The 14,858-nt window shown below is 48.0% G+C and overlaps 1 protein-coding gene across 1 annotated transcript in view; it reads left to right on the top strand.

Annotated features, from left to right (window-relative positions):
• Prep (prolyl endopeptidase) overlaps positions 1-14,132 on the top strand; it is a 97,890-nt gene extending 83,758 nt beyond the window's left edge. The window contains exons 11-15 of the mRNA XM_051164176.1: positions 3,480-3,616; positions 5,950-6,044; positions 8,747-8,878; positions 11,359-11,515; positions 13,787-14,132. Of these exons, the coding sequence (XP_051020133.1) occupies positions 3,480-3,616; positions 5,950-6,044; positions 8,747-8,878; positions 11,359-11,515; positions 13,787-14,081 (816 nt within the window). The 3' untranslated portion in view covers positions 14,082-14,132. The remainder of the gene's footprint in view (positions 1-3,479; positions 3,617-5,949; positions 6,045-8,746; positions 8,879-11,358; positions 11,516-13,786) is intronic.
• The last annotated feature ends 726 nt before the right edge of the window (positions 14,133-14,858 follow it).

Raw genomic sequence — 14,858 nt, 5'->3', positions numbered from 1 at the left:
CATGGAGGCGGGAGGAACGTTGCACGGATTCACATGAAGACAGGAGCGTTGCACGGATTCACATGGAGGCGGGAGGAACGTTGCATGGATTCACATGGAGACAGGAGCGTTGCACGGATTCACATGGAGGCAGGAGCGTTGCACGGATTCACATGGAGCCAGGAGCGTTGCACGGATTCACATGGAGGCGGGAGGAATGTTGTACGGATTCACATGGAGGCGGGAGGAACGTTGCACGGATTCACATGAAGACAGGAGCGTTGCACGGATTCACATGGAGGCGGGAGGAACGTTGCATGGATTCACATGGAGACAGGAGCGTTGCACGGATTCACATGGAGGCAGGAGGAGCGTTGCACGGATTCACATGGAGGCGGGAGGAACGTTGTACGGATTCACATGGAGGCGGGAGGAACGTTGCACGGATTCACATGAAGACAGGAGCGTTGCACGGATTCACATGGAGGCGGGAGGAACGTTGCATGGATTCACATGGAGACAGGAGCGTTGCACGGATTCACATGGAGGCAGGAGCGTTGCACGGATTCACATGGAGCCAGGAGCGTTGCACGGATTCACATGGAGGCGGGAGGAATGTTGTACGGATTCACATGGAGGCGGGAGGAACGTTGCATGGATTCACATGGAGGCAGGAGCGTTGCACGCATTCACATGGAGGCGGGAGGAGCATTGCACAGATTCACATGGAGGCAGGAGGAGCATTGCACAGATTCACATGGAGGCAGGAGGAGCATTGCACGGATTCACATGGAGGTGGGAGGAGCGTTGCACAGACTTGCAGAGCCTGGATAAGCTAACTGTGATGCGCAACTGGCATTTCCCGGGGGTCTGGCTACTTGAGAAAAGAAGAGAAACCAGTGGGTTGAGAATAGAACTAAAGGGTTTTAGGAACTTGTGACAGTCGCAGGCTTGACCAGGAATCCTACACTGGGCAAGGAAAGCAAGCAAAGCTGGCAGCTAAAGATGGTGCAGAGGGTTGAGTGTCCTATGAGCCTTAGGAGTGATAAAGGTCACCCACGAGAGTAGCCGAGAAATGCACCAAGCCAGCAGGTTTAGGGCCTCCATGCCCCTTGAAACATAAAACGGTTCTTAGATGCTTAGACCCAAGCAAAGAGGACCATAAACCACAGGTATAGACGCAATGCAGAGCGTTTCGGTGGGGGGGTGGGGGGGTGGGGTTTGTGACGGGAGTCTTGTCGGCTTCTCCTAATCCAACAAAGTGGTGTCATAAAGAAGCCACCGAATGGTGGCAGGTGCCTAATCGACCTCTTTTTTGTTTTGTTTTGTTTGTTATAGTTTTTCTTGTAGGAGTCTTGCTCGCGTATATATGTATCTGTACCATGTGTATCCAGTGCCCTCAGAGGCCAGAGGAGGTTATCAGATCTTCTGCAACCAGAGTTACAGACCATTGTGAGCTACAGCGTGGGTGCTGGGAACTGAACCCAGTTCCTCTGGAAGGGCAGCCAGTGCTATTAACCACTGAGCCATCTCTCCAGCCCTGACTGCTTGTAATTTCCAAGATGCTCACATGGTGGGTTGGGCTTAAGTTAAGGCTCGGTTATCAGAAGAAAAGCACCAATGTCTGTATTTTAAGTTTAAAAATACCTTTTCACAGGGTGTTTTCTTGCCCTTTGACTTTTGGACAGTTTAAAATACCATGACTGAAGTCGGCTTTGGTCCTGGGGCCAGGTGAGGTTGAGGGTGGCGTTGGCAGTCTTACGTGGGGGAGTTGAAGTTCACACAGCAGGGAATACGTGAAGGGTCTGAAGAGAGGAACATCTGTCCACCTGCCTTGGTGACAGCCAAGAGCGTGGGAGAGGGGAGCTGAGCGGGGCTGGGAGCAGTGCGTGCAGTTGTGTGCTGCTGGAGGGGACACCGGGTTTTGCACAGATGTTTGCATTATGATGTGACATGGCTTTCCTTCGTCCTGAGGATGTTGTTTTTGGGGGCAGTTCTTACCCTGTGTTTACTGTTCCCTGCCACACGGTTGTGCTCTACTAGTGGCTCCCATGTAACTGTACACACAACTGTCCCCTTTGATCAATTTGAAATCTGCAGAGCATCTGCCATGATTCCTAAATTACCAACAAATAAAAAAAAAAATCTTAAAAACCAGATGAGTACTTGCCACTGCCCTAATTGCTTTCTATTGCTGTGACAGAGGCACTGTGACCAAGTGCAGCTTGCCGGTGGAAGGGTTTGTTTGGGAAGCCAGCACAGGCCCTCAGGGCAGGAACCAAAATCGAGGAGGCGGGGCACGACCAGCTTGCTCCTTGTGGCTTGCTCAGCCTGTCTTCTACCACTCAGCACCACCTGCCCAACGGCAGCACCGCCACAGTGAGCTTGGCCTGCCCACACAGGCATGCCTTGCAATCTGATGGAGGCATTTTTTTTTCAATTGAAGTTCCTCTTCCCAGATGACCCTAACTTGTGTCAAGTTGGGGGCCGGGGGTCCAAGGGGCTGGGTAATCCAAGCAGGACAGCCGCTCCCCTGTAACACCTGCCCCTAAATCCCCTTCTACCCACTCTCGCCTCCTTGCTCCCCATTTCCAAGGACTTTGGGGCAGCTGTCGGGTGCAGAGCCCATCCCTAAAAAGCTTCCTGTGCACTGTAACTCTAAAATAAGAGCGCAGAAGCTCAGTGCTCTCCTTTGCGACCGACTGAGGTCAGCAGGCTGTTTGAGCTAGGCCTCCTCTCAGTGTCAGGAGGGGTAAAAATACCTTGTTTGCTCACAGAAAAAAAGCTATTTACAGCTTTCTGTTTATCTCTGTTTGTAGCTTATCACTTAGACTGTGGCTTATCTGTCGCTTTAATGTTTCCGTCCTTATCCTTTTAGTCCTTTATCCCGAAAGTAATGAATATGGAAACGTGGACTGAACTTGCCCTACATGGCCCAGATTTAGGAAAGGTTCATGAGCCTCAATTACCAACGCTGAGAAAACAGCTTTGTTTAGCCAAGAATAATAATAACTCTGATGTCCCTCTTCTGCTCTCTAGCGAATCTCTTTTGTTCTCACTAGCATTTGTTTAACAGTTGAACATAGAAAAATGAAGACATATTGAGTGCCTTGATCTTCAGAGAGGGAGCTGAACATGAAATTTGTCTTCAAGACAAGAAGTCTCCTTAGATTAAGTTGATTGGTAGAGTCTGGCTTCCAGCAGGAGGGAGTGCATGCCCGTACGAGCGTGATGGGCACATTGGGTGACTAAAAACTGGGGCGAAGGGAAGATGAGCAACCTGCCTGAGAGCACCCAGCTAAAGAATTTAGACCCCTCTCCTGGCTCCTGAAGACATGTCTCATCATCACGTGACCCCTGCAGCAGGGCTGGATTTTCACCTTGCTGCTCTTGTCTGTGTTGAACAGAGAATTCAGTAATTTTTATTTTTCACCTTTAAAACCATGCACAAATTTTTCATACCATGCTGTCACTAAGGAGTCTGTTTTCCTTCGTTGTAGGTTTTCTACCCTAGCAAGGATGGCACAAAGATTCCAATGTTTATTGTGCATAAGAAGGGCATAAAGTTGGATGGTTCACACCCTGCTTTCCTATATGGCTATGGTGGCTTCAACATCTCCATCACACCCAACTACAGGTAAGCACGGACACTTGACGTGTGTATGATCTTCTGCCCGTGGTGGGGGTCTGCTAAGTCACCTGCTTCTCGCTCGCTTGGTTTTTCACAGAGGGGCAGGACTTTAGATGACTACTTGAATTCTTGTTTAGTAACGGTAGGACTGTTACAAGCCAGTTTTATTGCTCTTGTTGTTGTTATTATTATTATTATAATGCCTCAGTAGGATAGATTGCTGTAGAACTGGGGTCCCGAGCTGCCTGGCTGTAAAAGATTGCCCTCTGTTGCAGTCTTAAGGAGATGGTCCTGTCCGCAGTGCTTGCCTCTGGCAGCTGCATCTCTTTGGAAGGATGCTTTTATAGCTAATGATGATATTCTTTCAGCAGAAGCCTAAAATACATTATGTTAATATTTAACCATCAATATGTTTTCCTGAATACTCTAATGCCTCATCCGTTTAAAGCTGTTCTGTGACTGTTTCCCAGATAACAAACGCTTGTATCTACACATGTGAATTGCTAGTGTTTGTTTAATTAGCTCCTCTCTCAAGTTTGTTGTTTTTGTTTTTGTTTTTGTTTTCAACTTCAATATCTCACTTCTAGTATGAAATGGGATCTGCTCTAAGTGTTTTTAATAAAAGGATTTTCATATTTGAAGCACGGCCATCAGGCTTACTTCTGAATAGTACTTCATTTGAAGTCTGGTTCAGATTCACCAAGGATCTTTTCGATTTGTGGAGAGGTGACGACTGGGACATACTGGTTTATACCATCAGCCAGCTGTCCTAAACGCAACTACAAGAAAGCTGTTGCCTTCTTTTGGGCATTTAATAACTGTAACTGCTCATTGCTTTAGATTTAATGAAGTTGAAAGTGGGCCTGTGCCCTCAGAATCCTTTAAATGAGACAGACGGTTGTTTGCTTTGGTTGACAGAACAAATGAGCTCTTGTATAAAATTACAATTATAACAGTATTTCATAATGTTCCAGTGGAGTGTCACCATGGTGGCACTGTCCGCAGTCTTAACTGCTTGGGACCCTTCTGGGCTGCTGCCTCCTGAGCTTGGCTGTATCTCAGTGTTCCAATCATAGACCACATTGGTTCTGATACAGTTGATCTGGAAACTCAAACTGGTCAGTGTCTATTAGGTGAGCCTACATATGGCACTGGTTGCCACTCGTTGTATGTGGCTTCCAGTGAGAATACTGTTGGTGTAGAGGGGGTGACGTATGATGCAGCCGCTGAGTAACAAGAGGCATTCACACTGCTCCCCTCGCTGCACTGGGATTGAGACCATGTCTAAAGCTAGTGGCCTGCCCATTTGTACAGTAAGGTTTGTTTTTTTTTGTTTTTGTTTTTATGACCTCTCAGCTAGGTATCAGGAGACAGTCTCCGGACTATGTGATCCCTGTAGTGGATGTCATAGTTTCAAGAGAGATCATCAGAGACGTAAAGGACCAAATCATTAAGTCATTGGCTAATTGGGCTTGGTTAGTCTGGTTGTCGCGACCTCGTTCTTAGTACTTTTCATCTCCTCGGTAATCCCACCTTCACCTCTAATAAAAAGATTAACAGCAGAAATAATGTTCAAGCAAAATAATTTTAATAACAGAAAGATTGTCACTGCACTCGTTTAGGGTCAGAGTAAAAAAAAAAAAAAAGGAAAGAAAACTCAGGATTTCCAAAAGGCTTAGATTTGGTTTTTGGTTTCTTGTGGGTTTTGTGTTTGTTTGTTTGTTTGTTTGGGTTTTTTGTTTTGGTTTGGTTTTTGGTTTCACGCTGTAGTGTATCTTAATTCTAGGACATGCTGTCCGCCCTCGAAGTGCGTTCCTCTCCCACCCTTTCCCATCCATGTCGCCTAAGGATCACCTATGTTTCCTTAAAGTCCCTGTTGGATAACGAGCTTGTTTTTTCCCAAGTTGGTCAGTGCAGGCAGAGTTACCTATTGATGGGTCCCCTGTCAGGAGCGACTGAGAAGCTGACATCGCTCCTGCCTGGCCCAGCATCGCGCTGTTTGCCATGATAGTCATTGCAGAGGTAATCAGTGTGAGATGGGGACCTCAGGCGAGTCCTGTCTGCATTGTGAATTGCACAGTGAATCGTTTTCGCAGTGTAGGAAAGTGAAATGTACTGTTTAGGATGATATGTGAGCTTTGCCGGCATACAGCAGTCGGGGGTCAAGGCGTGTTTTTCACTTCCACCAAGTCATGGAGAAGTGCCAGGCTTCTACTTGGATGCTGTTCTCCTTGGAGTGTTCGTTCCTTCAGCTACCTTTTTGGTTCGAAATGGAGGGAGGAGTCTTGGTGCTTGCTAGGCAGCTGCTAGAAGATTAAACTCTCTTCACTGTCTCTCAGCGTGTCCAGGCTCATTTTTGTGAGACACATGGGAGGCGTCCTCGCGGTGGCTAACATCAGAGGCGGTGGTGAATATGGAGAGACGTGGCACAAAGGTGAGGTGTTTTCCCTGCAGAAGTGAGAGTCTGGCCTGTCGAAGCTCAGGCCCTGCTGATCCTCCTGTTTGAACGAGCTGGGACTGAGAGCTACGACGTGAGAGCTGTCTGGCAGCGTGAGAGCCTTTTTCAGACACCACGCCGCACCCGCCCCCCCTTAAAAACAGCTCTTTTCGTGCCCTTTTCCTTTATAGTCTAGGATAATGAAGCACAGGTTTTCAGACTTATTCCTTATAAGACCACTGAGTAGTTTTTGTTTTTCCTGGCACCTCCTGAGTTGCTATAGGAGGTACACTTTAGGGACTTCTGGTATCGGGCTCACCTCCCGGTGACTTTGCTTTCTTTGCAATTTGGCATTACCTGGCTGCCTTGAAAGAGGCCAGTGTCTGCTAAGAGAAAGGAGCAGTCCACCGCTTTCCTGCTTGCAGGTGTGGGCCCATCCTGACTCCCAGCATTTGCAGATAGCATGCCCGGCCAGCACTGTGCTAAGAAGGCTAAGTACATAGCTTTTATACACAAGATTTTAGCTGCTTCTCTTTTTTCGTTCTTCTGTATCTGTTTCCCGGCATCGTGGTGCATGTGTGCTACTTCCAGCTCCATTCTTCAGGGCCTCGGGTTTGGGGTTGGTTGATAGTCATTTGTTTAAAGTCCTGTATCTTCATTCTTTCTATATGGAGCCTGCCTCATCCTTGTCCAGACTTTTTATGCAACCAGAATTGATCTTCATTTGCTGGGGTCTGTTTCTTTGTGGTGCAGAACATAGACAGTCCTCCCAGCCTTAACACTTCCCAAAGTCTGCCTTCTGCCATCATCTACAGCATGGCCGGGTGGTCACTAGCACTAGGTGTTGTCACCATCACCGACCGACAGGCATCTCTCACTGCAGGAACATCTAAGACCGTTCTTCTCCTCCATCCACATCAATTCAGCAACAAGAGCGAACCTATCAAAAGATTCCTAAGTGCCTAGTAGGGACTAAGCGCTACAAAGGCCATGACCTGACCCCTATGTCCAGCCCATACTCGGGCTACCTGACGTCAACCAGGCGCAAGGACCATCTCAGCAGGACTAAGTGCCCCTAACATACCCAGTTTTGGCCCGATAGTAAATGGATCTCTGTTACCCTAAATACATACTACGATAAGAAAAGATGGTTGGAAAAAGAAAAAGAAAATGTATACGTAGCATAAATTTGATTTACATCCCAAATTCATAGGCTGAGACCATCTTTGCTCATCTAATTTTGGGTATAGTTATTCATACACACACATCCTGGCCGCAGACCGTGATCCTGAGGCCAGCTCCCGAGCCAGTTTTCCCTCCGCGGTGTAATAGGGAGGACGCCCTGAGTCCTGGTCGGCTTCCTACATCCAGTCATTGAGTAGGCCAACTGTTGTCCAAAGCCTCAGGAATAGGCAGGTTGGATCTTGACTAAGGCTAAATTATTTTTTGACTGCTTCAAAATGTTAGTGAAAGGGCCAGAAGGGGACCTTTCCCAGTTATAGCCTGGTATGCAGAACATTGGTGCGTCTAATTCTCATTCTGTTCATCGAGCTTAAAATGTAATGCACTTTTAAAAATAGGCATATGCACCAAATGGTATTGTTCCTGGAAACTGAGTAATCCTAGCTGTTCTAATTCACCAGTAATTGCTTATTAAAATCTTAATAACATTTGTTTTGATGTTAAAAAAAAATTCTTTCAGTAGGACTGCTTCATGTCTAATTGAATTTCTGCACAAGTGGTTAATCTTGAATATCTAATTAGATCTGGGTCTGCTCTCTGCTCAGAGGCAGTTATTTCAGGCATCTGTTCCTTTCGGGCCTTTCCTTTTACGTATTCCGAGACCCTGTAACTGTTTCCCTCTGAATGATTGCTTTGGTTTCATGTGGTAGGGTGTTGAGGGGGGCGACATACAGGTTGACAGGTAGTGATGCTCAGATGATCCTTGGGGAGCAATTCCCACTCTTCCCTGCTGCAGCACCACCTAACAGCCAGTCCCCACTTTCCTTTAAATTAATGGCTGAGCACAGCTGGACTCTCTTTCTCCAAAATACTGCATAGAAGAAGGGTAAGTTCTACAGAGCAGAAATTGTGCACAGCCCATGCCACCAGCTTCTTGTGGTGTGTGCTAGGTGGGGCTCAGAGGGCTGGTGGCCACAGGACACTGTGTGCTAGGTGGGGCTCAGAGGGCTGGTGGCCACAGGACACTGTGTGCTAGGTGGGGCTCAGAGGGCTGGTGGCCACAGGGACATGTGTGCTAGGTGGGCTAGGCGCCACAGGACACTGTGCTAGGTGGGGCTCAGAGGGCTGGTGGCCACAGGACACTGTGTGCTAGGTGGGGCTCAGAGGGCTGGTGGCCACAGGATTCCTTGTTCCATTTGTCATTCAGTTTCTCAGAGTAGCAATTCTTTTTATGTCCCATGTCTCTCACATGATAGATCATCTTTTTTCCTTTGGGGCCTCTTGACTTTTTAGTTGTACAGTTTGTTGATAAAATACAAAATTACTATATGGGTTTCCAGTTGTGGTACTGGTGAGATATCCGTAGTCTCAATTTAAATTGAGGCATTTCTATCAGCGTGGCTTAGGTGGCCACTGTTGCCGTTGGTCAGCAGTGGAAGCCTTGCCCTCTCCTCGTCCGCAGTTCACGTGGCTCTTACTCGCTCTTCTGGGTGCTGTCTTTGTCTTTCCCTTTGTAGGAGGTATCTTGGCCAACAAGCAGAACTGCTTTGACGACTTCCAGTGCGCTGCTGAGTATCTCATCAAGGAAGGGTACACATCTCCTAAGAGGCTCACAATCAACGGCGGTTCCAACGGAGGCCTCCTCGTGGGTGAGACCCTGCAATCACTAGCTGGCCCGCGGGGTTTCCAGACAGCTCCATTCACTTTGAGGGTCACAGATGGGAGGAGGAGAACAGAGACAGCAAAACTCATTTGCATTTGAGCATCTGAAAAGTGGGAAAAAAAAAAAAAAACCAAAGACATCTGAACTTACATCAGACCGAGTAAACTCGGCCTGCTCTCACTGTGCTCTGCAGGCTAAAACCACAGACTGGCATCAGTCAGCCAGCAGGGGACTGAGCCTGACTCAGACCTAGTCAGACGTGAGCCTCATGGGACATTTGTTCAAACCTATGCTATGATGCTAAGTGCCGTGGGCATAGAGAGGGGTGCATAAAAGGAGCCCAGACTTCAGTAGTGATGCAGAAGTGAAGAGAGTAGTTGACAGGGATTGTTCCTGAGTGCTGAGCACCTGATGAGGTAGGTAACTGTCACTGTCCACATCTAATGAACACTGAGTTCTCAGAAGCAGAAAGTAGCGATGCACTTTCTCTAATTTTGGTGGTTAGTGAAGTTTTACTCTTCGTTCCCTCAGTGTCACTGGCATTATCTTGAACACTTGCATGGCAGGCCTGGGTCTGTTTGCTGAGTCCTCACCCGCAGGTGTTGAGGGTGTAAAGGTCCATGCGTGAACAGTACAGATGCTTGACGGTTTTCAGTCCACTGTTCGTGGGAGTTCAGGGTTGACCAGTCATTCGTCTTTGAAACATCTTGAGAATGCCAAAGTGTGGGTTTTTGTGCTTAAACTTTTCCCCAATAGAACAGTGTTCGACCAAATGCTTGACACCTTGGTAATAGTAAAGTGCTTTCCTGAAACACACAAGGACCTGGCTATAATCCCCGAGCAGTGCTAAATAAGTGCATAGCTAGCTCATGAGTGTAAAAATACAGTTGTTCAAAATAATTTGTTTAAGTTTGGAAAGGGTGGGGCTGGGAGAAGTGACTCAGCTGTTAAGAGCACTCCCTGATCTTCCAGAGGGCCAAGTTGGATTCTTTTTTTTGTTTGTTTGGTTTCAGTTTTTATTTTTTTTCCAAGACAGGGTTTCTCTTGTAGTCCTGGCTGTCTTGGAGTCACAGAGATCTGCCTGCCTCTGCTCCCTAGTGCTGAGATTAAAGGCGTGCACCACCACGCCTAGCCCAACTTGGATTCATAGGACATTAGGTAGCTCTCAAATTTTATTACACATCAAGAAACGCCAGGCACGTTTTCAGTCAGATGTTTACATAGGTAGGTCAGCAACACAGACATCTCTTCCTTCACAGAGTGTTATCTCTGGCCAGATGAGTGCGACCTAAACCAAGGCCCTCAGACTGGCATGGGCTGTGAGAGTGATAAGTGAGGCTCCTGTCCTCAGAGGGCTAGGCAGGTGCCCGAAGGCTAAACCAGAGACTAGACTTTGAATGCAGCCTAGAGCTCCCACTCAACTCTTGGAGACAGGAAGCCTTCGGGAGTCTTGTGCAGAGGTGCAGAAGGTGAGGGCCGAGAAGCTGAGCCGCTGTCGAGGCCTCAGTGCCTCAGACCAAGATGTGTCTCTGGAAGTAATAGGTAATCAGAGTCCCATGTACTCTGAACCACAAATAAGAGTGTGAACAGAACCAAGGGTGAGTCCAGGCTTGGTGGGAGAGGACAGTATACATACAGTGTGATCTGTGTTCTGATGTGAAAAGGTGAGTCCAGGCTTGGTGGGAGAGGACAGTACACACACAGTGTGATCTGTGTGGTGATGTGCAGGCTCACTGTTAGCTCTGCTATGTTTTGATTTATAAGCCATGTCCTTTCAGAAGGAGCTGCGTCAAGATGCTATTTGCTTCTTGTAGGCATGCACATTCCTAACCCTCCCACCCCCAACTAAGAGAACCAGGGGTTCTAAGAGAAAGCCTCGGACTTCCATACTGTTTATTAATAAGTGATGAATGCGGGACCGGGTGTGAACTATGGGCTTTTTTTGCCAGAGACAGGAAGAGTGCAGATCTTTTGACTGACTGCTTCCGGTCAGCTCCTTGGCTGCTGTTGGCTGAACTAGGGCCCTCTGCCCACTCGTGGCACCTGACCTTCCTTAGCAGCGCTGATTGCCGTGCTTTGTTGTGCATTTAGTTTTATTTACCGGGAAATGTAACTTGGCAAGTATTCAGTAGATCGCGTGTTTAAAAAGCAAGAGCAAACTGTGTACACACAGGATAGGCGATCCTGGCATAGGGTGGCCAGCTTAGGCTGTGGCAGCATCAGTTAGAGCTGTGCCCAGCCTGTCTTCTCCTCTGGGCTGGTTCCTTCACATCCCCATCACCTGTGAAAGCAAGTCATACTCACATGGGGTAGTAAATGTCCCATTGCTGATAAGACTCCCCGTTTTCTCTCCTCTTGGTCTTATTGGACAGTTATGGCTGACTCATCTCTGATAACGAGACGAGCTGCTGGGTTGTCCAGGTGTTACATGATTACCAACTTCCCCTTTTCTCTCTCTATTTTCAGCTGCTTGTGCTAATCAACGCCCAGACCTCTTCGGTTGTGTTATCGCCCAGGTTGGAGTGATGGACATGTTGAAGTTCCACAAATTTACTATTGGCCATGCCTGGACCACTGACTATGGGTGCTCAGACAGTAAACAACACTTTGAATGGCTTCTCAAGTATGTTTTCCTTAATATTTGCATATATGCTATTCAAAATCTGATGGTGGCAATAGTGACCATAGTCAGCAGGATTAGTATTTGGTGTTCTGACTGCAGGTAGTTTACAGCAAAGTCACAGATATGGTGACACCTTCCTGTCTTCCTTGTTTGTTTGTCTGCTGGGCATTGAACCCTGGACCGCATTGCACGTGCTAGGCAAGTCACAACCAAACCCCAGGCTCACTTTCTCACAAAGATGGCCATCTCACATTGCTGCCAAACGCTAATCTAGGTCATTCTGTGGAGGGACTCTTCAGGCAGCAAAAGGGTCCCCGAGAACCCCGGACCTCAGCCCTCCCACCATGTGAGTCTAAGTTCTGCCAAGAACTGGATTGTGGGAGTAGTTCTTGCCTGGAGTTCACCTGTAGAAGCGCTGAGCGCTCACACCTTGACTTGGAGCGATGAGCTGAGCTGAGGCACTGCAGATTGCTGATGACAATGACAGGAGCATGCCGTTTTATGCTAGCAGTCACCTGTTACTGCGGGAACCAGGAGTCAATGTGAAACTGTACCAGCAGAGAAGACTGCCTGCCTTAAGCAAGAACATAGATACAGTTTAGCCATTTTTGTGGCGCTCAACATACCCACATGTTTGAAATTAAGTGCATTAATATGTACACTTCCTTTATTTATGACCCTCGGAGCAGGTAGCAGTGAGTAAATGAGGTATTTTTCCTTCCCTTTGGCTCTTCGTGTCTCACATGGAACACTAGTAGATTATTTATCAGCTGTGTTTCCCATTGCAGTCTTCTCAGCAAATCATAAATTTTGATCCAAAACAGCTTTTAATTTTTCAAGTTTTTTGTCTTTATAGCTAACCTCCCTCCTTAGAACCTCATCTACATTGTCTAAATAAATGCTTTGAAACAACTAAGTTTTATTCTCAAAGGGAAAAAAGCTAGCTCTGAATCCTGTGGTTACCATTGATGTTCACTGGTGTCCAAAGAAACCATAATTCAGATTAATTGGGGATGTGCGGGAGGGAGGGGAACACGAAGACCTATGAACCCTGAAAGAGCCCGCAGCATCTAATGTTTCATAAACCAATTTGAAAGGGGGAAAAGTTCCAAAAGAATGTGTGGCACCCCCACTTCGGAATCCCATGCTCTGAGGTGGCTCATTCAGGACTGCCCCCCCCCCCCGCCCGCCCCATCCTTTTACCTGCTGCCAGTGAACGAGCATAGGGCTCATGTCAGCTAGAGAGGGCCATACGGGGCTCCTGGCTTGTCCCTGTAGCACAGCAGAAATTGTGTCAAGTGTTTTCTCCCGCAGAATGTCTCTGAATTTTAACAGAGAGCGTTCCTACGATGTGCAGAGAACTAATCCATATGAAAGGCTTGGTCAGACACACCCTCCGCCGCCCAGCACCTTACACTGCACTCGGCCTCAGACTGCTTTTACTTCGGGTGGTGAACTGAGCAGAATTCATACTGTTTCTGACTGTCATCTCGAAAACGTCTACCGAAACAAGTTATTATGTCCTTTAGTGCAAAACTCTGTAAGCTGCTACAGTAATAACGGGCAGAATGTAAAGGAAGGGTTCCTAGGCGGTGCTCTCACTAACCTGTTGTCAGTCGCTCCTTAATGGAGCTCTTCTTAAAGCCATTTATTTATTTATTTATTGGTTTTTTCGAGACAGGGTTTCTCTGTGTAGCCTTGGCTGTCGTGGAATCCCAGGCTGGCCTTGAACTCACAGAGATCCGCCTGCCTCTGTTTCTGCGTCCCTAGTGCTGGGATTAAAGGCGTGCACCACCACGCCCGGCTTAAAACCTTTCTTAACATACTTGTTAAACTTGCCTTCTGCTTCAAAAGTGCCTCCTGCTACTTTTTCTCCTTTGGCCAAATGTCCAGGGGATGGACTGAGAGCCACGCCCCCTCCGTGTGCAGTCAGGCCCAGGGGATTAGAGTGTCCTTCCTGAAGCAGCAGCATTTAGCCTGGGATACCAGCCTGAGAGCTGCGCAAGGACAAAGAGCCTCCAGTACAGGGCAGGTTCTGAATCCCTCAGCAATAGACAGGCTGCTAAGAAGATAATACAAAATGTGAAACTCAAAACAGTTGGGTTACTTCCGTGGTCAGCCGCGGCCTAAATGACGGCAGCGCAGGCCGCTGTGGTCCGCGTGGGCTGTGAGTGAAGTGCGGCTGGTGAGGCAGCTTAGGTCATGGTGCAGCGCGGGCCTCCTTGCCCGTGCTCCAGGGATCCGTTCTCATGGGGCTCCTTTGCCTCGCAGATATTCACCCCTGCACAACGTGAAGCTTCCGGACGCGGACGACATCCAGTACCCATCCATGCTGCTGCTCACTGCTGACCACGACGACCGCGTGGTCCCGCTGCACTCTCTGAAGTTCATCGCCACGCTGCAGTACATCGTGGGCCGCAGCCGGAAGCAGAGCAACCCGCTGCTCATCCACGTGGACACCAAGGCTGGCCACGGAGCCGGGAAACCCACCGCCAAAGTGATAGAAGAAGTCTCAGATATGTTTGCGTTCATAGCGCGGTGCCTGAACATTGAGTGGATCCAGTAAATGGGCCTTTTAGCTCCTCCCACCAGCCACAGACAACCACAAGGGCTTTCACACCGAGAAACCGCTGGGCAGAACGCTGCCCCACGTGAGCACTGTGCCTCCGCTCACCGACAGCAGCTGAGCAGAACTACCGTGGGGATTTTATCTTTTCTAGGCTTCTCCTTTCTAGCAAGCCCTTGATGGTTTGGGATTTATTTTGATTTTTTTTTTCTCCCCCACTCTGTCCAGACACATATTTTAAAAGGGGGAGAAAGGGGGGCATGTTTTGGGTAAGAAACAGTGAACATGTTGTGAATATTCGATCCCTGAATTAGTGAGAGATCTAAGTGGCAGTCATAGTTGGTCATTCTCCTATCCAATAGCTCAATGAAGTTACTTCCCTAAGCATAACATATACCCTTCAATAAGTGGGAGACCTCAAGGGGGCTCCACACAGTACTAATAAATGCTATTTAAGAGTGGGAGGCTTTAGTTTTGTTCCTTTGCAATGAGAGGCAGCCCTCAAAATGCAGCTGACTGTCAGAGTGAAGAATGTAACCATTACGCAACAGGTTAGTATCCAAGCATTAGAATATTAGGACCACGGCAAAGAGGCTGAGTCCAGCGCTTCGGCTTGCTTTGGTGGGTGCAGCCATGGAAGGCCGCTGCCGCCACCGCCACCGCCACTGCCACTACCCACGCAGGTAAACATATGATTGGGTTCTTTAGGTTATGATAGATCTTTTTAAAAAAACAAAAAACAACCTCTGGACTGGGATTGGGGAGATGGCTCTGTGG

This window comes from Acomys russatus, chromosome 21 (assembly GCF_903995435.1).
Source record: "Acomys russatus chromosome 21, mAcoRus1.1, whole genome shotgun sequence".
Lineage (NCBI taxonomy): Eukaryota > Metazoa > Chordata > Mammalia > Rodentia > Muridae > Acomys > Acomys russatus.
This window is presented reverse-complemented; position numbering and strand designations above follow the sequence as displayed.